The 25,698-nt window shown below is 39.6% G+C and overlaps 1 protein-coding gene across 5 annotated transcripts in view; it reads right to left on the bottom strand.

Moving 5' to 3' along the window:
• PRKCZ (protein kinase C zeta) overlaps nucleotides 1-25,698 on the bottom strand; it is a 98,440-nt gene that overhangs the window by 15,510 nt on the left and 57,232 nt on the right. For 4 of the 5 annotated variants that reach the window (XR_004427116.1, XM_033156380.1, XM_033156378.1 and 1 more), the window contains 6 exons: nucleotides 19,180-19,265; nucleotides 12,515-12,646; nucleotides 7,480-7,561; nucleotides 7,073-7,125; nucleotides 1,918-2,106; nucleotides 197-294 (listed from right to left, as the gene is read on the bottom strand). Coding sequence is in view for 4 of the 5 variants with exons in the window: in XM_033156380.1 (XP_033012271.1) it covers nucleotides 197-294; nucleotides 1,918-2,106; nucleotides 7,073-7,125; nucleotides 7,480-7,561; nucleotides 12,515-12,646; nucleotides 19,180-19,265 (640 nt within the window). In the remaining variant the exon portion in view is untranslated. The remainder of the gene's footprint in view (nucleotides 1-196; nucleotides 295-1,917; nucleotides 2,107-7,072; nucleotides 7,126-7,479; nucleotides 7,562-12,514; nucleotides 12,647-19,179; nucleotides 19,266-25,698) is intronic. The other variant, XM_033156379.1, reaches the window with a different exon arrangement.

Genomic DNA, 25,698 nt, shown 5'->3' with positions numbered 1-25,698 from the left:
GCTTCAAGTTGCGGACATGCCTCTGGGATGGATTACGTCTGCAACTCAAGGTTCCACTGTACAGCATATAAGTCTCACTTCAGTTCACTCTGGTAGCAAAGCTGTAGCACAGATATGCAGAGATTGCCGTGTCCATCAAGGTTCTTGAAAGTAGTTATCTTAAATTTTGTAAAAAGATAAGGATTTGCTCACTTACCGACTTGTCGTTTGAAAGCAGGAATGTAAGCCAACTAAAAACGGATTACTGGATGCCTGTTCAAACACATGTTTTTCTGTCTGCACCCAATCAATATCCTGAAACAGAGTAATTTGATCATTACAATGGCAGCTATACAACAGGCTGTGGACAACACCAAGAAGTTCAGTCAAACACATTTATATTCTTCTTGCACACATTTATATCACTACTAAAGCATTTGCTTTAAACTGACGTCCTGAACCATTCAACATTTTCCTGCCTGTATGTGCAAAATATTAAAGTTCCAGAAGCACTAAAAATCAGAAAATTAAGGTTCGGGTGAGTGTATGAGAAAGAGAAAACACATTCTCTCCCATCCTCACACACCTTACCCTTGAATGAATTATTCTATAAAATTGTTAACTCTGGTTAAAATGAACTTGGGGATGCTCCCTTTCATATAACTTTTGACCAAATCCTGATTCAAGTTATCTGTGTTTTTTAAAAATACACTTCTTGGTTGTGAGTCCTGGAAGACCTGCTCCCTGCCTTGCAGGCCCTTTTCTACCTGGCCTTGATTGACTCCAGCTGCAGAAGCTGAGGCTGTTGAACAGACTCTTGGACTTGGGTGTTTTTTGGGGGGGGGTTGTTATTATTGCTATTATTTTTTTGTAGCTGTTATTTATATGAATGTTTTGTATCTTTATTTTTGATATTATTTATGTGGAAACTGTTGGATTCATTGTGTACTTTTTGATGTTTATTTATTATGACTACATAAACATGTTTGCTTTGTTTGTAATTATATGGTATTTTGCATGTTGTAAGTTGCCTCGAGCATGGTTTCGGCTATGGAAAGATTAGGCTTTGTTGCTGACATCTGTCTTTCTTGGGAAACAAGATGACATACAAATGAAATTATGTATGTATATATGAATGTATGTACACACCTAAAAATCTAGTGACTGTTTCTGTGCAGCTGGGATTATCTCCATTTCTCATCAGTGGAAAAAACTGCATTTAAATCACAGGTGGAAAACCTCTGGCCTGTGGGCCGGTCTCAGCCTGCCAGGGGGGTATAACTTGGCCAGCAGGGCCATGTCCCCCAAACCAAGTCCGCCTGTCAATCAGATGACATGACTGGGAAATATCAGCTATTGGACAGGGTTCAATAGACTGTCCTGTTTCATGCTGGAGAAGCAGACTCCTGCAGAGAGGAGGATTCAATCTTCTGCTTATGAGCTGGTGAGTGAAGAGTTCAATCCTGCTTGGTAATGCTTTGCCAGCATATTCCCTCGAAGCTCAGGAGTATACAAGGGATTACCAGTAGCCTTTCGTAACTGGTTGAGCCTAGGTCTGCTCACCTTCAGAGACAACAAAGGGCCAAACGACATGTGATGCAATACCCTCTCTGCCAACATCAATTGTATATTATAAACTGCCCTGTGATCCTTCGATGAAAAGCAGCAAATATATTTAACAAATAAACTGCCACATGCAAATTCTGTGGATGAAGGGTTTTGGGTTTTTTAAGGGTGATATGATAATAGATCTCCCATAGATTTTGCCCCAAAGTCATCTTGCCTACTGTGTCTAACCAAAATGGCAACAATTGTTAAGTGTTCATCAGCTGAGGAAGGCTGAAATTTATGATCAAATCAAACATACATCCCCCCTATAATTAATTCTCTTTGCTATGCTTCTGTGATTTCATGTAATGTGCTGAATTAAGCTCTTACCTCATCATCGTGGACTAATTCTTTCTTCACTACTTTCATCGCATAAATTTGATCATTTTTTTTTAACCGCACTAATAGAACTTTGGCATAGCTTCCTCGTCCAATAACTCTGATTAGATCAAAGTCCTGTAGACCAAGCCCCTGAGAGATTTTAATTCCATCCATTCCATCAATAACTGGCTTGAGCTCCTATAAGGAGAAGCAAGCAGGTAAGACACCACATAGCCTTTTGAAAAAAACAAGCATTGGCAGCTTAACATACCATAAAAATGGTTAAATACTGCTCCTCCTCAATCATACTTAAATAAATAAAAATAGCCTCTCATTTTCAACACTTGTCTTAGGTGAGTGTGAATCATTCTTCTCCAGTATCAGCTTGCTCACAGAGGTCTCATCAGCAGCACTGTTGCTTGTATTTAAAGTGAGTAGCACTTTGTACTGCTATGTGCACAAGACCTGTGCTTCAAAAGAACATTTTAGCACTTTAGTCAGGAATCAGGCATTGCCTCCTCCATTCCCTAAAAGGGAAATCCCAGTGAAGGCAGGGGGTGTGCACATTCCTTCTCAGTGACTGCAACTTTCCTGGTGCACAGGACAACACACACAATGGAAAGGAGGGCAATGTTGTGTGACTGCAGAGGTGACCACTCAGAGAACATCACTGACAGATAAGTAACCTATCAGTCTTCTTTGTGACCTTTCTGCAGCCTCCTATATATGATAGATTAGTGAACTGACATACCTGGGAGGAAAATGTTGCACCCTTGGGAGGTTCTAGACAACAGTGTTTCAGAAACATACCGGTAGATGGTGTAGACTACATGGAAGCTTTGCACAGCTCCTCTACTGACAAACCTAAGATGAAGGCTAGAAATGGCCATTCCCCTGGTGGAATGACCTTTTGGCTTCTAGAGGCATTGGTTGGTAAAAGTAGGGTTGAACTACTGGGAGAAAAATTGAAACTCAGCAGTCCTGTTCAGTTTTAATTGTATATTTCTAGTACTTACCGTATTTTTCGCTCCATAAGATGCACCTAGTTTTTAGAGGAGGAAAGGGGGGAAAGCCCTGGTTTTTTTGAGGATCAGCTCAAAGTTGAGCAGCTCTTTTTGCAAAGAGGAAATGCCCCATTTTTATAGGGTTCAACTCACAGTTCTGCAGCTTCTATAGGAAAGGGAGCCGTTTCTACAGTTTCCAGACAGATAATATAATCAGCCAGTCACATGTCGCTAGGGAAACAAACAGCCTCCTTCTGCAGAAATGGAGGCCTGGGCAAGGGGGCGGGGCAGGAAAGGGAGCCAGCCACAATTATCTCTCTCCCGATTGCTTGCTGATCAGCTGATCAGTGGCTTCCTTTCAACACCCCCTTCTCTCTTTGTTAAAAAAAAAGCACAATCTGCTTTCGGCCCCTGGGCAATTCAGCTCCAGGATTTGTTGTTGTTGTTCAGTCATGTCCGACTCTTCGTGACCCCATGGACCAGAGCACGCCAGGCACGCCTATCTTTCACTGCCTCCCATAAGGGATAATTTAGTTTCATATACATGGCAGCAGCTCTTAGATGGAGCTATATCAGCAAACTATCGAGGGGTGCCTGGGTGCAGTTGCTTTTTCCTCTGATGGCTGTATGATACAAAAGGCATGTGGTGGAGGCAGAAGACTAGGCTGCCTGGAAGAACTGCTCAGCAATTAGATCATATAACTCCAGTAATGTACCAGCTCCACTTGTTTTTCCCTGTGCTAAACAGCCTAGGACTGGTTTACCTCAAAGACCACTTCTCTGATATGAACATTCCCAAACTCTAAACATAACCTTCAAAGATACATAATCAGAGGACTCATTGTTAGAAGGGATGGTGCCTTTTCAGTGGTGGTGCCCAAACTCTGGAATGCTCTCCCTGTGGAGATCTATCAGGCTTCCTTCTAGCTCAGGCATAGGCAAACTCTGCCCTCCAGATGTTTTGAGACTACAATTCCCATAATTCCTGACCACTGGTCCTGTTAGCTAGGGATGATGGGAGTTGTAGTCCTAAAACCTCTGGAGGGCTGAGTTTGCCTATGCCCGTTCTAGCTTTTAAGGCTTTTTGAAAAACTCCTATTTAAAGCAAGCTGTTTAGTGCTCTGTTTCAGCATAAATGTTGCTGTTTATTTGATCTGATTTCGAATTGCCCTTCACCGGAGTGGTTTAAAATGCGTGCAATTAAACAAATAAAACTAAGGAAATATAAAAACCTAGGTAAAAGGCTAAAGGTAAAAGACCCCTGGATGGTTAAGTCCAGTCAAAGGTGACTATGGGGTGGGGTGCTCATCTCGCTTCAGGCTGAGGGAGCCGGCATTTGTCCACATACAGCTTTCCGGGTCATGTGGCCATCATGACTAAATCGCTTCTGCCAGAGCATAGGGAAACACAATTTACCTTCCCACCACAGCAAAACCCATTTATCTACTTGCACTGGTATGCTTTCGAACTGCTAGTTTGGCAGAAGCTGGGACAGAGCAATGGGAGCTCACCCCGTCACGCAGATTCGAACCACCAACCTTCCAATCGGCATGCCCAAGAGATTTGGTGGTTTAGACCACAGCACCACCCGCATCCCATAAAAAACCTAAGGAACCATTAAGATACTAAAATAATCAGTCTAACAATTTAAGCACAAAACCGCAGCAAAAATTCTAATCACAAATACAGCATTATACTTTCCCAAAGGCCTTATTAAAAAGACACATCTTCATGCTGCGCCTAAAATTCAATAAGAGGGAGACAGACTTTATAGTCTTAATGAGATTTTTATGGTGCTTTTGATGTAATTCTTAGCTTTGTTCATTGCTTTGTGCATAATAATACAGTAATAATACAACTGCTCTGAAACTGACCAGATCAAATAAACAACTGAGAATACGCCCTAATCTGACCTCAGTCTGAAAGAAAATATTTGTCCTCAAAAAAAATATTTCCCTCCCTAGCAAGAAACTTATGAAAGGTGCCTCTTTGTGACTGATTATTTTGGAGTAATTATTACTGGAAGCAATGTGGGGTTATTTCCCAAACCAAATGCAATGCAGATCTTTAAAATAGTTAATGTATAATGTTTAACATTTTAACAGTCTATTTTGGTTTGACCTTATGGTACTCTGCTTTTAGCCAGATCAAGGATCTGAACTAGGGAAAGCATTTATATAAGGAGTCTTGATCTAGGATTGACTGCTATTAACAGGAGATTGAACAGAGCTTAAAGATTCCTCTGAATAAGACTCGCGACACAACACATCTCCAGGATGTGCTTTTTAGAATGACTTGTTAGGGAAGCGGGCACAAACAAATGTAAGAATATTAAGGTAGGGGAACTGCATGTCCAGTTATGTGTACATCTAACACAACAAATACTCATTTTTCTTAGACAATTGTTAAGAAAATCAATCAATTATTCTGTTTAACTTGTATTTCAGCTTGGGGTTTTATAAATGATTGCTTTAGGCAGAGAATATATGGGCAGAAAGTAGGACAGTCTAGTCAACTGCAGAAGCCACTCATGTGTACATTACTAGCACTGGCAGCCAATCTAGTGAAGAAAGAAGATGAAGCATTTCAAATGATGTTCTGTTTATTAAAGAATTGCCTGGCATCTTTGCTCTTTAAAAGTGATTGTTCTGAAAGCACTTTAAGGCTATTTAAAGTGTTTCTGGATTTATCAAGCAGCTACTTGGAGGTTGGGGGAGAATGGTCCTAGATTGTTGAGATGACCTCTGTAAAAAGGGGAGGGTAATTTTTTTTAGATGTTTAAGCATTTTTTTAAAAAAAAATTCTCATCTCATAAGACATCAAGTTATAGAATTTCTGTAACTCCAAAACATATGAAGGGTTGTCATGTGGAAATGGAGCAAGCTTGTTTTCTGCTGCTCCAGAACCAATATTAAAATTAGAAGAAAGAAGATTCCAACTAAACATTAGGAAGAACTTTCTGGTGTTAAGAGCTGTTTGACAGTGGAATGGACTAATTCAGGTGGTGGACTATCCTTCATCATAGGTTTTTAAACAGAGGTTAAATGGCCATCTGTCAGGGACTCTTTAGGTGTGATTCCTGCATTGCAAGGGGTTGGACTAGATGACCCTTGCATCCTCTTCCTATTCTACAGTCCTATGATTCTATTGTTGTTGGCATCTGTCTGTATCAAGAGACAATGGAGCCTGGAGAGTGTGTATGGAAGTCCAGAGCTGCCCAGACAAAAAGACCCCCACCCTTGGTCTCACTAATGCAGTCCAAAGGAAAGCAGAGAAATGCATTTGGCATCTGCTTGGCTGCTGGAGTTGCCGGAAGGAAGCTGTCAACTTTTCCTTTTTTTGCAATGGGAAACGGCGCTGGAATAAGGGAATTTCCCGCAAAAAAGGGAAAGTTGACAGCTATGGTACAAGGTGCCATCTGACCGCCTTAGGGACTCCACTCTGGATTTGTGTAGAGTTTACTCCTTACCCCTTTTTTCTCTCCCAAAGATATCCCCAAAGGCAATGGAGGTTTAGAATCAAGAGTCTTGCTTCTCCTAGATGGGCTACCTTCCCAGGTTGATGAGCTCCATCTGCCCCTCACTTCCCTCTACAGCACAGGCAGAAATCACCTTCTTGACCATTGAACCTATTATTGGTCTCGTCTGCTCAATCCACCAGAGCCTGTCTTTGCAGGGAAAATCCTATGATTCTATGAACTTTATCTGTATAGTGATTCTTGGGAGGGATGAAAGGAGAACCATGCACTGGCATTCAAGCCCATGCAAGGGCACTCAGTTTGCATCCCATTCAGTATTTTAACTCCTGAAGACCCAATATTTTTCCAGGAACAGTTCTTTTCCATGGATAGCTATTAGAAAACAGGAACCATAAGTTACAGGAGGTAAATGGGACCGGGTAGATTGTATTGATTTCACTACTGCAGGGGAGGGGGTTGCAGTTAGGTGTCATCTAGAGGTGAACGGGAGATTGTAACCCTAGAAAGGAAGACTGCTAGAGATGGTGCTAATACAGGAGACACAAAAGGTCTATCTAATGAACCTGCTACAACCAAAATTAAAGGTTATTTAATTGTTGAAAAGTATGACAGAAATAAGGAAATGTGCATGCTTAATAGACTGAAGAAAAACCCAACAGTTAAGCCTTTTAATAAAACCTACCTCAGAATCATCTTTAATATTGTCATGCTTTCGGGCTGAAGGAATATAAGGTACTGCAAGAGAAAAGCAGAATAAAAGCAATCAATACTACTACACAGACTGGCTGCCAATCTCCAGTTCAAGCAGAGGGCCTGCAGTTGCTGGGCATTGAACACAGGAACTTGGATATGCTCTACTACTGTGTGTGCTCTACTACTAAACTATGGGCTTCTCATGGTAAAGCCATTCCATAGTCTTGCACCAAACATACCAGTAGTTGTTCTCACTTTGCAGCAGGGTGCAACTGAGAGATCCAAACTACCAACTAAATTTCTAGGGATTTTTACATTTAATGGCACAATATAAGGGCTAGACTAGCTGATACCCCACACCCAAACATGTACATTGAGAAAAGAAGCATTACTTACTTCCATCGCTCTCTTCTGTGGGAATGTCAACTTCATCATTCTTATCATCTAATTGAGGTTCCTGGGAAGGCATCACAGAATCCTGTAAGAATATATATTACTGAAAACTCACTAAAGTTGACTTTCATGCAACTCTAGCATGCTCCCTGAAGACTCCCCCCCCCCTTTGCAGTATGCTTTTCCAATTAACTAGCATATAGCTAGGCATGGAGACAAGACTTACACTTACTAATTCTCTTTTTAAAATAAAACCAGCAGAATTAAATATTTCCAAACTTGTCTCATATGAGATTATAGCAACAGCATACAGCAAGAAAGAGTGTAGATTTTGGGGGAGGGGTTAAAAAAGCCAAAGAGACACGACTGCACTCTCAAAATATATTAGTGTGCCCCAAGATGTTTGGGCATCATTTGTAGGTTCTTGTATATGCTGAATTTCTTTGTACGAAGAAATTTAAATCATGACTACAAAAAGTAGGTTTGGAAACCAGGAAAAAGATGCTGAAATCTCAGGCTTTCTAAGGATCCACCTTCACTAAATGGTATCACTTCATGTAGGAAAGACAGCAGTAGTTTAAGGTGAGACAAACATGTGTAAATCTGTGTACATGTTGCAGAACATAGGTAGTTTCCTACATGGAGGAAAATTAGGTGCTTTAAATAGGTATTATCTTGCCTCCTATCAAGATCTGTTATGAGTTTTTGCCATGGGTTTTGTAGACTTCAATTAAGCATTATGTCATAATCTAACAGGTTTGGTTTTGGAAGGCGAATACTGTAGTTCTGGTGATGGGGGCATTTATTCTGAGCCCAACTCCGCTCTGGCTCCAATTTACTTTCTGTTGTGGAAAACGTTATTGGCAAATGAATGTACAAAGACTTGTGCAAGATAGCCAAATGTTTAAGAGCAGACACACACACTGAATGTGCACCCTAATGAGTGTTCCAGCTGACAGTTGCCCTGGGATTGCACAGATAAAAGGGCAGCTTGCTCTGGCCCCATTCATTAGCCAGTAGGGCTATTAGCCTCAAGGACTACTGGGACGTCGGTTCCCTTTGCCTCCTATCGTGGCAAGATGGAGACCTACCTGGTCACATTCATATGCCAGAGGAGCAGCTGCAGCAGCAAGCTTACATTCTCCTCTCCCTGCTAAAGAGAACACTAACTAAGAACTAGCATCCAAATTTGCTTCTTTCCTACTCTCTCCCTGTCTTTTCTCCTTTTGTGTCATGCCTTTTAGAATGTAAACCTGAGGGCAAAGACAATCTTATTACTGGATTGATGTAAGACATTGTGGGAGCCTTTTACAGCTGAAAGGCAAGACAGGTAAAGGTAAAAATACCCCTGACCGTTAGGTCCAGTTGCGGATGACTCTGGGGTTGCAGCGCTCATCTCGCTCTATAGGCCAAGGGAGCCGGCATTTGTCCACAGACAGCTTCCGGGTCATGTGGCCAGCACGACTAAGCCGCTTCTGGCGAACCAGAGCAGCGCACAGAAATGCCGTTTACCTTCCCGCCAGAGCGGTACCTATTTATCTACTTGCACTTTGACGTGCTTTCGAACTGCTAGGTAGGCAGGAGCTGGGACCAAACAAAGGGAGCTCACCCCGTCACAGGGATTCGAACTGCTGACCTTCTGATCAGCAAGCCCTAGGCTCAGTGGTTTAGACCACAGCACCACCCTTGTCCCTATTAGGCAAGACAAAGATGCATTAAATAAATGAATAAATAATGGTGCAAAGGAGCATATCCACATCCGAACGCACATTTTAACATGCATCCGATTCACACCTGCAGATCCTCAAAGCAAGAATATACGAAACACTGAGGAGTTTCCATGGATATTTCAAAACATGGGATGGGAAAGCTGGATAATGCAGGCCTGTTCTTGTCATTAACACAATCCATTATATGAGTCTCTCTATAATGAATAAAATATTTTACTCTGGTATAAATTCATTTTATCCGTATTCACACAAGCAATATCCTCTTTTTCAGCCTGTTTGCCAAAACGGCAGACAGCATTAAAAAACCCTTGATTCAAAAGTGCAAGAAAATTTGTTAAACACATATTTCCAAGGGTATATTACCAAACCTCCAATATATACTTTAATTTAAAGAGGTCCCTAAATTTCCCTTGCCTTTTCTTTCAATATTCCAACAATGGAGCATATGACTCCAGGAATTCTTTCCTGTTTAAGTTAATTTGATAATCTCCTCCACTTTTTTATCCCCCCCAATCACTTGTAATGTGTGAACAGGACCATTTAGGATCCCTCTGTCCCCCAAGGAAAATTCTGGTTCACACAATGATCTCAAAATTCTGAAATCTTTTTAAAGTCCGGATTCACAAGCTGATACTTTTATGAAAAAAGTACCTCTCTGCGCTGACAAGACATCTTGCTTACTAATGGGGATTTGTTTTTTCTTTCTGCTCAAGAAGTCACTGAAGCCAACAAGCTGACTTATTTCCTTTTTCAAATGCTTTTGAATTAAAAAAAAGAAGCATTTTCGGCTAAAATTATTCCTCCTCCTACAAGCAAACCTGCATCTCTTTGGCCCTCTGCTTGCTGCATTCTAGAACATGCACAGTTCATGGACGTAACAGAACCTTTGCAGCTGCAAAGCCAAAATTAAAGATGTGCCCTATTTATGGAGGCTAATCCATCCTCATACCTGAAGATTTTTCAAGTGCCAATCCAAAGCATCCTTTTTTAGATAACATTTTAAGAACTTAATAGTTTTAGACACATAGGCACTGTGCAAAATTAAGTTCTATAAATTTTCATGTCAGCATTATGTCGTTTCCCCTGGGATTTCCCAAGACAAACATCTGGAAAAGTGGCATATGAATTACCACAGGATGGATTCTTTGCTTCAAAAGCCACTTTTGTTTACAATGTAGAGGATCTTGCCTCAGCACATGTTAACAAATACCTTCAACTCTGACTTTTGTTACAACTGCATGTAACTGCAGGCACCTTTTAAGCTATTAAGTGGGAAATTCTATACCCAACCTGACTTCATATGCTTTATAAAGCTTTGCATTTATGTACAAAGATGTCATTTAGTTTTTGCATTTTCTTATTCTAATTGTTCCTTTTATTCCAGGGACAAATACATAATGCACAGAGCCTATAAAACCTATATTGCAAAAACCTGGAACCAATTTAAAGTAGCAGGAAAGTCCTGAAAGCACAGGCAAGAAATGAACTCCAAAAGCATTCACAGGATCTTTAATCTAGAAAGAATGAATTCCCAATGAGTTTTGATTTTAAGCTTACAAACCCTAAGCAGAGTGAAAGCTATGGCTGGATAGTTTCTTATGTGGGTTAGCAAGGACGCTAATAAGATCCTGTCAGAAATAACCGACTATACAGGAGGCAAATACATACATATATATTTTACATGAATGAATGAATTAGATACTGTATTATTAATCCTGGTGAAACTCCCTTGAAGTGAGCATGGCTTGCACAAGAGCATAGATTCAAGTAAGGGTAAGGCAAGATTCTTTTCTAAAGAGCTTAACATCTCATATCAAAGCAGGACTACAAGTCAACCTCAATGGAAAGGATTGGGAGATTACCAAATAAAATAATTTAGTAATGGTAACATACTATGGCAAAGGATATGGGAGTGGAGTTTATTCCCATAGTTTAAGAGAATATATGTTTATGATATAAGTGAAAGTCCTTTTATATTATGTGGGACTCAGAATAGCTCAAAGCACCTGAATAAAGTAAAAACATAGGCCCAATATATTTAAGACACAGCTGCAATGCTGTAAGTTGAAAGCTATGGGTTTGGCTACAAATTGGCCTGATGCTGAATGAAGGTTGGTCGTCTGTGTGCCATCTTTACTAGAGAACCTTTTCTTCAAACAACAGTGATCTGTTAAACAAGGCATCCACCAAATTCTGATTGTGAAGATGGCCTACATTAAGATTTTAGATAATGAGTAATGACTTTTTTTCTCTTTTTATTTCTATTTTTGGAAAATTTAATAAAATACTTAAAAAAAAAAGATTTTAGATAATTGCTCTTGGTAATAGCATCACAAAACCTAGCCAGATGGACGAGGTATAAACAATATTATTATTATTATTATTATTAGGATCTACACCAGTCTTTGCCAGCCTTCACACAGCCATAGCTATGCTAGCTGGGGTTGATTAGGGTTATACTCCAAAACATCTGGCACATACAAAGCTGGGGATAGCTGGTTTACACAATGAGGTGGTGTTTTATGAAACTTGGAAAATATTAATGTATAGTGTAAGATAAAATTTAAAACCAGAGGTTCAGAACAATAAGTGTAAATGTAAGTTAACTTTGGCTTTCTGGATAAGTGAGGTGAAGAGAATAGTAATTCTGAAAGGTTTGGGCAAAAAGGAGCAGTTTCAACTCAACACCACAACAATTTTGTGCTTATTCCAAAACTAAAATACTATTTATTTGAATTTATATTCAGTGGTACCTCGGGTTACAGACGCTTCAGGATGCAGACTCCACTAACCCAGAAATAGTACCTCGGGTTAAGAACTTTGCTTCAGGGTAAGAACAGAAATTGTGCTCTGGCGGCTCGGCAGCAGCGGGAGGCCCCATTAGCTAATGTGGTACCTCAGGTTAAGAACAGTTTCAGGTTAAGAATGGACCTCCATAACGAATTAAGTTCTTAACCCGAGGTACCACTGTACCACCTTTTCGCCAAGGTACCCAAGGCAGTTTACAATTTTACAATTCTCCTACCCACTCACCAGCAGATAAAAATGAAACACAAGAACCCCAACCCTCCAACACTTTCTTTGCACAGGACAGATGGTGTCCAAATTAGGTTTAATAAAACTGCACTCATTGAGTTCTTATCCAGTTCATCACTGCCATCCATTTCATGCACCTCACAAGCAGGCTGAGACAGAAGGAGGCTACAAACACCAGATCTTTTAAAATTTATGATCCACACATCTGTATAGCCTTCATACATGAAAAAGTACACACCCCCACTAAAGCTTTGTGCTGGAGCCAAACTTACCATATGCCTTTTGCAGGTCAGTGGGACAAGAATGTGACAGCGTTTATGGACCAACAACTTGCAGTTGATACACTTGTAGCCTTGCCTTCCGAGACCCCATATCCTTTCACTGCACTGGCCACAGTATGCTCTCTAGGAGGGTGAAAAAGTATGAATCATCTTTCAGATACACCCACTTAGAGACAACTTCCAGATAAAAGGGGGGGGGTGTTAAAAGCATTTTGCACACTGAAAAATTGCTCACAAGTGCAATTCGACAACTTTCTATAGGACTAATAATAGGTTCTCTCATACATAACTTTCACTGGCCAGAACGTTAGGCAGCAGATTATTTGTTCACCAGGAGCAGCAGAGGGAGAGATGGGAAGCCAGGGCACTCCACTGGCTCTCCTTTGGCTCCTTTTCTTGCTGAATTGTTTCCATCCCAGATGGTCCTCTTTAAGAAATGATGCTCAAGCTTGCTTTTCTGCTACTCTCCCAATCGATCCATCCCTTTTGTCACATGTTTTCTAGACTTTAGGCCTGAGGGCAGAGATGGTCTTATTTTTTCTTGAGCTGTGAGTCCCTTTAGGAGCCTTTTTGGCTGAAGAGCAGAATAAACATACTGAAAACAAACAAATAAATCTAGCTCAATACTCTCTACTGTGACTGGCAGCAGCTCTCCAGGGTCACAGGCAGAGCTCCCTCTTTCTTGCATTCTACATTTTAACAGGACATACAAGGGATTGAACCCTGGGACCTTCTACATGCAAAAAGAAGAAACTCTACCACTGAGCTATGGCCGTTCCTTGGATGATAGCAAACAGAAGGTTGTGCTGTCAGGTACTTTTAAACTTTTTTATTAAAGACTTTCTTGATTTACAAAGGTAATGTAATGTCTCTCTCATATTTTTCCCATGTAACATTTTTACAAATCAATTTCGTTTGTTGAGACATTAGGAAGAAAAGGGGGAAAGAGGTGAGCGGGATGGGGAGATGGGTGGGATGGGGTGACGATGGGACAAAAAAGATACACTAAACACATAACTGAAAATGCTTCTTTTCTGGGGTTAATATTATTTTTGTCAAAGTAAAAACAAACACCTGGCTTGTGAAAAGCTCTCAGGTACAACTATGGAGCTCCATACATCCAAGCTACTGGCCTGATTTCAGTGACCCACACTTAATACACATGGAAGATTCAAACCAGTCCCCACCAAATGTACATCCTTCAGTGCCCTAATTCATAGTGTCCATGCAAAACCATTCACAAATCTACCAACATTACAGCAAGAGGCATTCTGCTGTTATGCCTTCAAACAAACACTTCCTTTTTCTTTCATGAAGCAAAAGGCAAAAGATCAGAATGCGTATTCCATTAGCAAAAGAACAATAAGATAACAATGACTGTGCAGTGATTTCAAAAGATGAGGAGCACAACCTGCTATCATGAAGGGATGAGTAGTTCATTCCAAGCATTGGGAGATGCATTAGATGAAGCTGTAGCGTTCAAGAGCCTATTGCTTGAAGATTTTTTTTCAGGTCAGTGGAACAAGTGAATAGCACCCCATTGTTGGGTTAGCAAGATGCTCAATGAAAATTTATGCCTCAGCAGAAGTATATTGATAAACTTAAGAATGTGTGTATTGGCCTTTTAAGGTGGCCAAAGATCTCCCCCTGCCATAGGCTTGATTCTCCTCCCCTCCCCACAATATTTTTTAGCTGTATCATCTTGGTTTAATTTGTCTGATTAAAAGCTGATAAAGAAGAACTAATACTTCATAAACAAATCACACATAGATGTTACATACACTTGAGCAGCACTGTGAGAAAACAGAGAAACTCCTAACAGAAATCTGAAGTGGAAGGTTATCAGCCACAGCTGAGGCTCAAAAAGTGTTATCTTCCTGCACATCAAATGCTATCCAATTCCCAATAGTACTTCAGGAATCAAAGAAATATGATCCGTGCAGAGTTCCTCAAATTAAGAGGAGCATCTTATTAAGGCAAGATATATCAAAAGGGTACAGTAAGTATTTACTTGTGATATTAGAGAGCATCTGTAAAGAATCTCCCAAATTTGTTAGAAGACCTGGGAACAAGATTAATCCAGTTTACTTTGCTGCCTCTGCCCCAGAGGTGGAAGGACAGTTGCCAAAGAAAAGCCATCTTGTGCAGCCTCTATCTAAACAATAAGCATTCCTAAAAGGAACTTGGGGAGAGGTTTTATTTCTAAATATTTCTTAGCAATAATGATAGGATTATCCTTCCTTTAAAAAGAGCAGCAGTAGGATTTTCTATCAAAAGTGTTCCTGTTTCACTTGGAGCCTAATTTTTTTTGCTCTTTGCAAAAAATAAAACAGGATTTCCAATAAACATTTTACTGGCAGGAAAATAAATGTTTCAGTCAATGTGAACCAATGTTATAATTCACCTGCAAAGGGCATTTACACAAGGTGGGGAAAGCTTATCAACTTCCATTTTCTTCCAATCACCTTCTGGAAACAAGATAATCTAAACATGCAGAAAGAAATATAACCACAGAACAGCTGTCATAAGCCTACTTCAATATGGCTGCATTTGTAACCTTCAATTTCCGGTAAGCCTCAGTTGCTCCATCCAAAAAAAATTAGAAAGTGTGAACTAGTCCTACTTCTTAAAAAATACACAGGGGCCCAACAAGTGGTCTGAGAAAACCAGACATTGCAGCATTACGGAAGCTTAGTAGGTTTAGCCCTGGCTGGCAATATAGATGGAAGACCACTGCAAGCCTCATATAAGAGTAAGATGCATTTGCTTAATAAATTCATTTTTATAACTTAAAGGAAATACATACAACTATCATTCAGTCTGATCACTAACCTCTTCCCTTCCCCCAAAACAAACATTCAAGTTGAGAATAAAGCACCACAGTGTAGTCAAACTCTGCTATAGGGATAGGGAAGATCTACAGAGAGTAACTCCACAACACCAACTATTTTTTATGTTGTGCCAACACATTACCTTGCTAAAAATCCTCCAAATATTCCCAACTACAAAACTTGTTTCTACAAGATCTAAAATGCTCTTAAAATACAATACAAAACCCTCATCATTAGATCTGACATTGCTTTCCTTAGAAGGGAATTAATTCAAACTGAAAGTCAATACTTAATCTTGCACCAATAACTTGCACCAATGCTTGCAAAGTCACACTTATAAATCTAATTCCATTTTCAGCTTAAAAAACCTGTACATCTGACTTGTTGGCTGTGTACACCTTGAATTGGCTTAGCATTAAAAATTTGGATTTGTAAGCCCACCCATTTCTGGTTCTCAAATTACAGGGGAGAGTATGGGGGCATTTAGCAAAATCCATAACCACCATCCTGACTCTCCTAATTTTAGCCAAAATATATTTCCTGTTGTTCTCGAACAGTAGCTAAAAAAAATAAAAGGAGCAAGGACCCCTCTAGCTCTTCTGTAATTAAAACACTCACCCATTCTGTAATTAAAACACTCACTCCCCTTCACAATGTGATTGGCTTATAAAATGAGAGTACATAGGATGACCCAGTATCAGCACTCCTGAGTGGAAATGGCCAAGAGTGTGCTATAACAACTGAGAAATGAGACTTGCTCCAGCAAAATGTTTTCTAAAATGGAACAGTGGATTGTCAAGAATTTCAGCTTTGCGGGGGGGGGGGGCTGTCACTCTGTGTGGGTAGAAAGGTTCACAATAAACTGAATTTCATTATTTTACAACTTCCTGGGACGAGAATAAAGGCCAGCTGACACTTATAGCAGAAAGGAAAATTATATATAATAGAGGGCATTTAAAAAACGTAACTAAGCTACCTAATATCAAAAGCATACTGTATTACTATTTGTCGCTTTGCACTGAAGAATAAACCCTAATTTTCAGGCCACAGTGACAATCATGGAAACAGAAGCCCCTGACTGAGTAGCCCTGAAAGCAGTTCTGTGCCTTGTTAGACGTTACTATGGCCCAATTCACACATTCAACTTACCATGTGGGCGGCCACTTGAAATGGAGCTGTGTGGGAGCAACTCTGTAGCAAGCCATGTGTGTGAAAGCAGCTCCCCATGCAGTTCGGATTTCATCCGCACCACTGCAAACTGAAATTGCCCACGCTTTATGGGAAGACGTTTCACACAAATAGCTTGCCACAAGGAGATGCATCCACATGGTTCTATTTCAAGCAGCGTAAACACACACACACACACAGACTCTCTCTCTCTCTCTCTCTCTCTCTATATATATATATATTCAGCTTATGAAAGTTTCTTCCCTGCCCATTTCTTATTAAATCGTACTTCGACAAGAGGAGGGCCTACAGTCTACACAGTAGAATTCACTGCATCTATGCTGGAGAAGAGATGCTTGCTTTTTCCACTTGTTGGACTCCTGCTTAAAGTGTTCACACAAGAAGTCACCCTGTGGAAACTCTAGACCTAACAAAATTTTGTGGAATACAAAATGACTAGAAGAGGATTGCATTCACAGATGCAGGCTTCCTAACCTCTCCCCCCATACAGGGGATATATGACTATTGGCAAAACTGATAAGGACTGATGTGGGTTGGAACCTGGAGGGTCACAGGTTCTTCATCCTTATCCTGTACCTTGACCTTAAACATCTGTACAGGCTAAATCTTTCTGGAATGTAGCTGTAATACCATATTTTGTGGAGCTGCTTTAATTTAACAATGATCTGATAAAGTAGCAAATTGTGTAATTTAACCATTAATTGCACCTGTTTTGGTATATTTACTGTAAGGAATAAAGAACATAAAAACTATGCATTTGCTTGGGATAAAAGCATCTTTCTTTTACATTCTTGTGGTACATTTGGTCAATTCTGAGCAAGGCCCAAGTCTGTACATTACCCAAATGAGTGAGACCTGCTATTTGTTTTATATTGCGCAATATATGGCACATAGAGTGTTAAGTAGAAGTTTTGGCTTTCAGCATGAAATGCACACCTTTACTTGAAGCAAACTCTTTAATATACCGTACCTCAAGCTTTATTTTGTGTGTGCAGAGGAGGCAGAATTTCCACATGAATGTAGTAGTATGAGAAATGTATTGGTTAGAATAAAATCAGGGTAGCGTCCAATGTTGGTCTTACTGAAGTTAATGATCATGACTAACAGTCCCATTAATTTCAGTGAGTCTACTCTGAGTATGCCTTATTTGGATGCAACCCTATACCATTTTATTTCTAAGCAAACATTCAATTAAAAATATTCATATCACCATAGGTCTGGGATCCAAATGGCTACCAATATTTGGCATGCATATGGTGGGCTTCTTGACTGTGCTTCTTTTAAAAAGTGGACTCCATCCCTACTATATCACAATCTGCTTTTGAAAGCCCCTTTGCTTTCAAAGAAGCCCAAGCCCTTATATACTGTATATTCCTTCCCCTTTTTTCATAACACCCCCCCCCCCCGATATCATAAACAGTAACAAATGTTTTTAAACATTTTTCTACTGGAAAAGAAACTTATTCTAAGGTAAGGACAGAACTGAAATGGATGTACAGAAGGTACTCACAAAGTAGAATGTGTGTGTGTGTGTGTGTGTGTGTGTGTGTGTGTGTGTGAAAATTCATAATAGCAGAGTCAGGGACATTAGCTTTTACATGACTATTTTTAACTAGGCCTCCATTTAGCATCAGAGAACACTGGTACTATTCACAAGCTTTTAAAACTTTGCACACCATTCAGGTTGAGCTTTTTACTTTATGTGCTTCTTAAAAAAAGTTGATCCCAAAATTCTGGTTTAATTGCTCCCTAAAAACTCTTAATATTCAAATTAGAGTGCATTGGCATATGACAGCCCCACATAAATCTGTGAATCATATCACTTAGCTATTAAGACCATAATCAGGAAAGATTTTGCTCACCGCTTATTAGGGGTTCGTGTGTGTGTGTGAGTGTGAGTGTGTGTGTGTGTGTGTAGCCATTAAAGAACTCTCCTCCTTTCCCACATGGCAGCAATAGTCAGACAATCCTTATAATTAACCTAAAATCCAACACTCCCCTGCTCATGCATTTTTCACAAAACTTCAGAAGACTGTATTATGTAGAGAATACATGCTGCAGCATAATGGGTTGGGTTAAGGAAGGAGGGGTCTCTGGATTCCTTTGCTTTTATAGATGAAGTCAGACCCTTAACACGGCTGTGTCTTTAGTACATGCACTAGAGTTTGCAGCTCAGTAGATAAAAATATTTGTGGTTTTGTTAATTAGGTCATATCCATTTAGCTCCTCTGCATTTTAAGAGAATTCTAAGCATCTTAACGCTAATCTACACACAATAGGAAAAAGGAAGCGGTGAAAGACAATAAATAGGCTTAGAGGGAGTATTCACGATGCAGACTGGCTGGAAAGGCAGCATGAAAAATATTTATTTGGACACAGACACACACAAAAGGCAAGTTTTCAAACGCATAGAGGAGAAATTAATCCTACATTACTGTCCCCACAATGAATTCAAAGACCTTTTATTCAGTAATATTGCATAAACTGAATTGAGATGAACCAAATCTCTGCCTATTCTTCCCCAGTATAGGAAGCTTCCAGTAGGAAAGGATAATAATTCACAGCACCTCACACAGATATACAATACACACACCACTCCAGAGGCTTTTTGGCTTTTTTTTAAGCAACAGTACTCACTCTGTTAAAGCGTTTGGCTTGGAACAGATGCCCATTCACTCTGTACAGCTTCCTCCATCTTCTGGCTCCACGTCGGTAGATTGATTCTAAGAAGGAAATTAAAAAGGTGTAAAGCAGGAGCATAGTAATACCACACACACTCTACATTGAGCAAGTTGCGCCTTAATCTTGCTTTCTTGAACATCCACGCACAGCTAAATATTGCTGGTAACACAATCTGCTGTCAAAAAGCATCTGGAGGAGATGCTTCCCCCCACCCAGCCTCTCCCATTCCTCCATTCCCCCCCACCCTTGCTGTTTCCCCTCACATGATTATAATCTTGTTACAGTTCTGTGACTGCTTGCTGCTTCAAGCTCAGGTGAGATGGAGAGAGATAACTGGGTTAAAGAAACAGCATTCCTTGCTAACCCTCATCATGGCAGTCTTGCTGTACCAGCTTTTCATGAAAACATCAAGGATACAAGTTAGCTTTAAAGGATGGTGCAAGCAGTACACCAAACCATACAAATCTTTGCACAGTTATGATTCCCATTTTCCCCATCCTGGAAGATGATGTCACTATTTGATCTTCCTTTTTTAAATAAATAAATAAAGAGGGAACAATTCAAGTGTTTTCTCAGTTTAGTAATTTTAAAAATACAGAACCAGGACAAAGGAACCTTAGGGACACAAGGACCACTCTGAGAGATACCATGGCAAGTTAAGATTTTTGCATCACCTGCGTTTTCCAGGATGAACTTGGATTGATAGTCATAACTCATCTTCACAACAATTGTGACGCAAGTCACTATTACTGGCATTTTATAGAGAGGGGGAACAGAGTCTGACAGGTAAAGATTTGCCCAAGGCCATTCAGATCAGAGTCCAGAACACGCTACCCAATGGACTATATATTTCCTTTCACACAGGATTACGAGCAGACATGAGGAACATGATGTGGCTCCTTAAGGGGTAATATAAACAGAGTAAATAAATGTCTAGCTTCACAATTACCACCCCAGAGGTAAGGTGGAGTAGAGGTGATGGCAGCTGTAAGCAGTAGGACTCGCTAGCAGTCCACACTGGGGGGAAGGAAAGATGTACTGCTCTGCTCGTACCCCACAAACAGCAGTCTATAATAACTACCGGTAGTTACAATTTCCCAAAAGGAAGCAGAAGGGAAGTACAAAGTTGTTGCTAGTGACTTGGCTAGGTAGCAGGATGTGGCAAAAGTGAAACTCATTAGTCACACTCCTTACTTTTAAACTTAAAAGTTGCTCCTGGGAAAGCCATGTTGTTGGGAGCTACAGTAGGAACTGAATTGTGCCTTAAGACAAACACAATTACATCTTATTTAATAATTTTCAGGTTACCAATTTTAAGAAGCCCGCTCAATGCTTTCCTTAAAAAAAAACAAGTACATACGAGTTCTTGGATTCTCTCAGAGAACACTGAATATTATTTCGTCTATATAAGATGGTGGTCTTCAAATATCCTGACATAATAAACCACAGCCTCTGAGAAGAGATTTGTGCTGACAGAACTTATTTGGGATCACAGCCACTCTAGCCAAACTGATATGATGAGACAATCTGAAGAATTTAGTACTTTAAAAAAAAAGTTTTCTGCTTTACTTTGCTTTCAAAATATGCACTAAAGCTATTTTCACCACTAATGAAAGAGCTACAGCTTTCCTAACGCAGAAACTGTTTTCTGAACAAATTTACTTAGACTTGGCTGTGTAGCAGTTTTAGTTAGGTTATGGCTAATTCAGAACCAATTTCCACTCCCTGAAGAATGAAAAGTAAAAAGTAGAGATAAAAAGCATATTTAAAAGAGATAACAGAATGAGCAACTGAGTACCACAGAAAATGCCATTTTCTTGTTATAGAAATTTGTCCTACAGTGCTAATACATGTCAAGATTTGAATAACTACTTTTATATGGAATTTTTGGATTTTTCCTTGAACAGGACCCCTTCAACTATGTAATCTCACAACAGAATTTGTGTCTGTTCCGTTTTAAGAACAGTTTTTCATGGTGCATAAGAGTTGCCATTTGAAATACAATAGTCCAAAGCAGTGTCTTGGGTCTTTTGGTTCCTGGCTAAGAATGTTAATGTAGGCAGCTGAAACAAGGTACTGTCTTTGACAAGTAGCACTCATCATGCTCTGCTTTCTCTGAAGGGGTGGAAAAATGATTTATTTTAAATAAACACAGCCCTTCAGTCTACAAAACTCCTAAGGTAGCTAACAGATTAACTAAAAAGCAAAGATCATCAATACATTCAATGAGTAAAAACAGATCAGCAGCAAAGACACTACTACCCAGAAAACCAATGGATGAAAATTTCCTTTCTTTTAACTTGAAACCATTGGTCCTAGCCTCCGGAGCTGGAGAAAACAAGCTTGCTCCATCTTCTATGTGACAGCTCTTTAGATATTTGAAGACTATCATTTCTCCTCTCAGTCTTCATTTTTCCAGGCTAAACATAACCAACTCCAATATGTTAGGGTAATTCTGAAGTGTTTAAAAAGACATTGAACAACAATGGGTCCAGGACAGAACTCTGTGACACCCCATGAGTCACTTTTTTCCATGATGATGAGGAACCATTAGTTAGCACTCTTTGGGTCTGGTCAGTCAACCAGCTACAAATCCACCTAACAGTTACCTTGTCCAGCCCACATTTTACCAGCTTCTCCACAAGAATATCATATTTAGAGAAGACATAAGAAGGAAGAAGGGAAGGGATGAAAATTGTAAATGTATAAGATAAGAGTGATATATACTTGTTGTAATATAAGTTTTTTATATTATTTATCTCTATAAGCTGTATGTTGCAAACCTCTTTTTTGTTCTCGTTTGTTAAAATTAAAGGAAAAAATCAATAAAAATCATCTACAAAAAAAAAGAATATCATGGGAGACTTTGCCAAACGCATTACTGAAATCAAGATACACTATGTCCACAGCATTTTCCTGATCCACCAACTTGTTACTCTATTAAAAATGGGGATGAGATTCATCAGGCATGACTTGTTTTTGAGAAACCCATGCTGGGTCTTAGTAATCACAGCATCCTTATCTAAGTGCTTGTAGACTGACTGTTTTACTTATCTGTTTGATGACATTTCCTGGAATCAATGTCATGATAACTGGATGGCAGTTACCTGGGTCTTCTTTTCCCCACTTTTTCTTTGCAAGAAATGGATCTTTCAGAATGGCGGCACCTAGGAATTGTCAGCCCACTAATATTAGGGAGTTTTAATAACTTTTATTTAGAAAAGTATACCCAGCCATGTAATTCTACTATGTATTTTTTTAAAAAATAATTTCTGATTTTACATATATGTTGATAAACTAGGTTTACTAGCTTTTAATGTTTAATTTTATCAGTATTTTTATTTATGAACATTTTATATTCTATGTAAACTACTAGATTATTGATAAAGAGGTGTATATATTCTATTATATAAATAAACACCTGTGGAGAGTAGAAACAGAAGCAAAAGTGAGTGAAGTAACAACAGCACATTTTACCTTTGTACAGTAGGCTAGTTTCTACTCTCACACACATCTCTTTCTATGCTCCATCCAGGCTAGCAGAAGGCATTATCAGAGCTCAAGGACACATTATTGCCAAGCAAAAGTAATTGAGAAGTGAGTGAGGCAAAGCTGGTGAGATGGATGTAGCTTGGGAAGTGAGTGAGTGAGTGAGTGAGTGATTGTGTGTGTGTGTGTGTGTGTGTGTGTGAGAGAGAGAGAGAGAGAGAGAGAGAGAGAGAGAGAGAGAGAGAGAGAGAGAAGGAAGTGTGTTAAGATTGATGCAAGTGCCTGTTCTGAAAGTACTTAGCAAAACAAGTCTCATTAGGCCTGTTTTGCCCAAGAGTCAGACTGCATGAATTATGTCCAACACTCATTACCCACAGAGATTTCATTTTGGCCTGAAAACACCAGATCCTTCCCATTTATTACACAGTATTCCCTTTGAAGAAATCTCCCCTTTCTGCATCCAAGCATAGTCTGACTTGACCAGTCAGAAGCTGAAGGCCTTAAGAAAAACAAACCTTGATGTGAACTTTTATTTCAACATCTATTATTAGAATATTCATAAGGAATTGTAGTAGTTTCTATAACAACTGTATGCCCAAGGTTTGAAATAATACATTTGAAACCAACTATGTGACACACACCAATGCTGCAATGTGGAACTAGTATTCCTAAAAACAAAATAGGTAACTAGCATTAAACACACAAGCAGGACACAAAACTCCAAGTATGTATGAGACAATGCTTAGAAGCAATTCTAAAAAGACAATTTTCATGCTTTATAATTCAGTTCCAAAATACTACATTTGTTTTAATAACACACCAGGGGACTCAGCTACCTAAATTAAATGAGGCACATATGAAGATCTGGCGGGTTTTGATTTTGACAGAGCCTCCTTAAATCGAATAATCCTGTAGCAATTCTTAAACAAAACTTAAAATGTAGTCAGAACCAACTAAACACTTGTGCAACTGTGCTTTAAAAGGCAGCATCTCTTGAATTACCTCAGAACTGAGAATAAAATGTGCACAGTTTCAAAGTCCTTAAAACACATTAGGACTACAAGTCTAAATTATTATAACGAACATTGGGAAAAAGTTTCAAACAAGATTTAAAAAAAACAACAACATACCATTGCATTTAATAGAGATCAAGGCAAACAAAATGTCTATTTCAAGGCCACTGAAGATCCCCTCCCCCAGCAGCTCAACACAATTCTCAGCAGAAATACCAGTGCTCATAACAAAAATGTCCTTGAGGCAGGGACTCTTAAGTGCAAATATCTTCAAACTCAAGATTTTAAACAGAGTTGACAGAATTCTGGCATTAGTTGAAGAGATTGCTAATTCAAATGAAGGACTTCAAGCAAATGCTTAAAGCAGTATGCAGAATTCAGATGCTTTCAAATCCTGTGGAAAATTAGAGAACTAACAACTAAAGAAAACAATCTTCAGAATTCAGCTTTTGGGGAGTGGTTAACTTTATTTAGGGAGGGGATTATACAACTTTCCAGCCCTAATAAAGGTCCTCAAAGAACAAACTGCCAAGTAACAAAAATCGAAACTAAAACAAAACCAAAAGGATCAGCGTTCAGTCATACTTTAAAACCACAAAAAGCTGTAAGAATGTTAACACTGCCCACCTAAATGTAAATAATGGGACTATTTCCCCCTCCTTTGAAAGTGAAGGGTGCTGCCACGGAAAAAGCCTTTATGCTATATTTTCTTTTAAGTTGGCATAATGCAACATAACAGTCAAGATAATTAACTACCGGTAAGAGTCTCTGGCTTAGCTTGGCCATCAATTCTAGGTGGTCTTTGGAAAGATACCACACTGGCACTGGCTTCCATTTGCAATAGGGGAATAAATACTGGTCCAGCTTACAAGGCTGTTGTAAGAACCACAGAGACAAGCTATGCAAAGTGATTTGAAGAAATGAGGTAGAGCAAGAACTACTAAGGATTGCTGATGGATACTTCAAGAAGTGCATCGGACCTAGTCCACAACTTTAAACAACACTGTAGGAGAATTGTTCGATCAGTACCCTCACCAACTGACACAGGGATGAGGAAACAAGATGCTGTTGGACTCAAACTCCCATCAGCCCCAGCTAGTATGACCAATGGTCAGGGATGACAAAAACTGTAGTCCAACAATGTCTGGTGGAGGAGCTGTTAAGAACATAACATTTCTTAACAGCTCCCCCACCAGACATTGTCCAACCATCTCGCCCTCTGTCGTCCCCTTCTCCTTGTGCCCTCAATCTTTCCCAACACCAGGGTCTTTTCCAGGGAGTCTTCTCGTGAGGTGGCCAAAGTATTCAGCTTGCACTTTCTGTCCTTCCAGTGAGCACTCAGGGCTGATTTCCTTAAGAATGGATAGGTTTGATCTCCTTGCAGTCCATGGGACTCTCAAGAGTCTCCTCCAGCACCATAATTCAAAACCATCAATTCTTCGGCGATCAGCCTTCTTTATGGTCCAGCTCTTACTTCCATACACCACTACTGGGAAAACCATAGCTTTATTATTGTGTTGTAAATTGCCTTTGAGTTTTCAGAAGGGCCTTGAAGATCTACTTACTTTCACTGGCTTATTCATGAGTGATTCTTTATGCTGCTATCAAGTTCCTTTGGGGTAGGGTTGTGTTTTATCTCTGGGCTGAATGTTTATTTATTATTTCTGGCTTTATTTAATAAATTGATACCCTTCTCTCCCCCAAATATTTCAAAGTCTTACAGGAAAAAATGACCCAGACACACTAAAAAGTTAACAATACCATTAAAAGTGTTTTCAGGGGTTTTTTTTGGGGGGGGGGGAGAGAATAAAGTATTAGGATTACAACCAGTCCATGACACAGTTCACCATCCAGAATAATTTGATCATTGTTAACTTGGTGCAGCTTGCACTTTCTTTTACTCCAGCCAGTGAATTAAAATGAAATGCAAGTTTTTAATCTGTTACATGGGTTTTGTGCTCAGCCCTCCACA

This window comes from Lacerta agilis, chromosome 8 (genome assembly GCF_009819535.1).
Source record: "Lacerta agilis isolate rLacAgi1 chromosome 8, rLacAgi1.pri, whole genome shotgun sequence".
Lineage (NCBI taxonomy): Eukaryota > Metazoa > Chordata > Lepidosauria > Squamata > Lacertidae > Lacerta > Lacerta agilis.
This window is presented reverse-complemented; position numbering and strand designations above follow the sequence as displayed.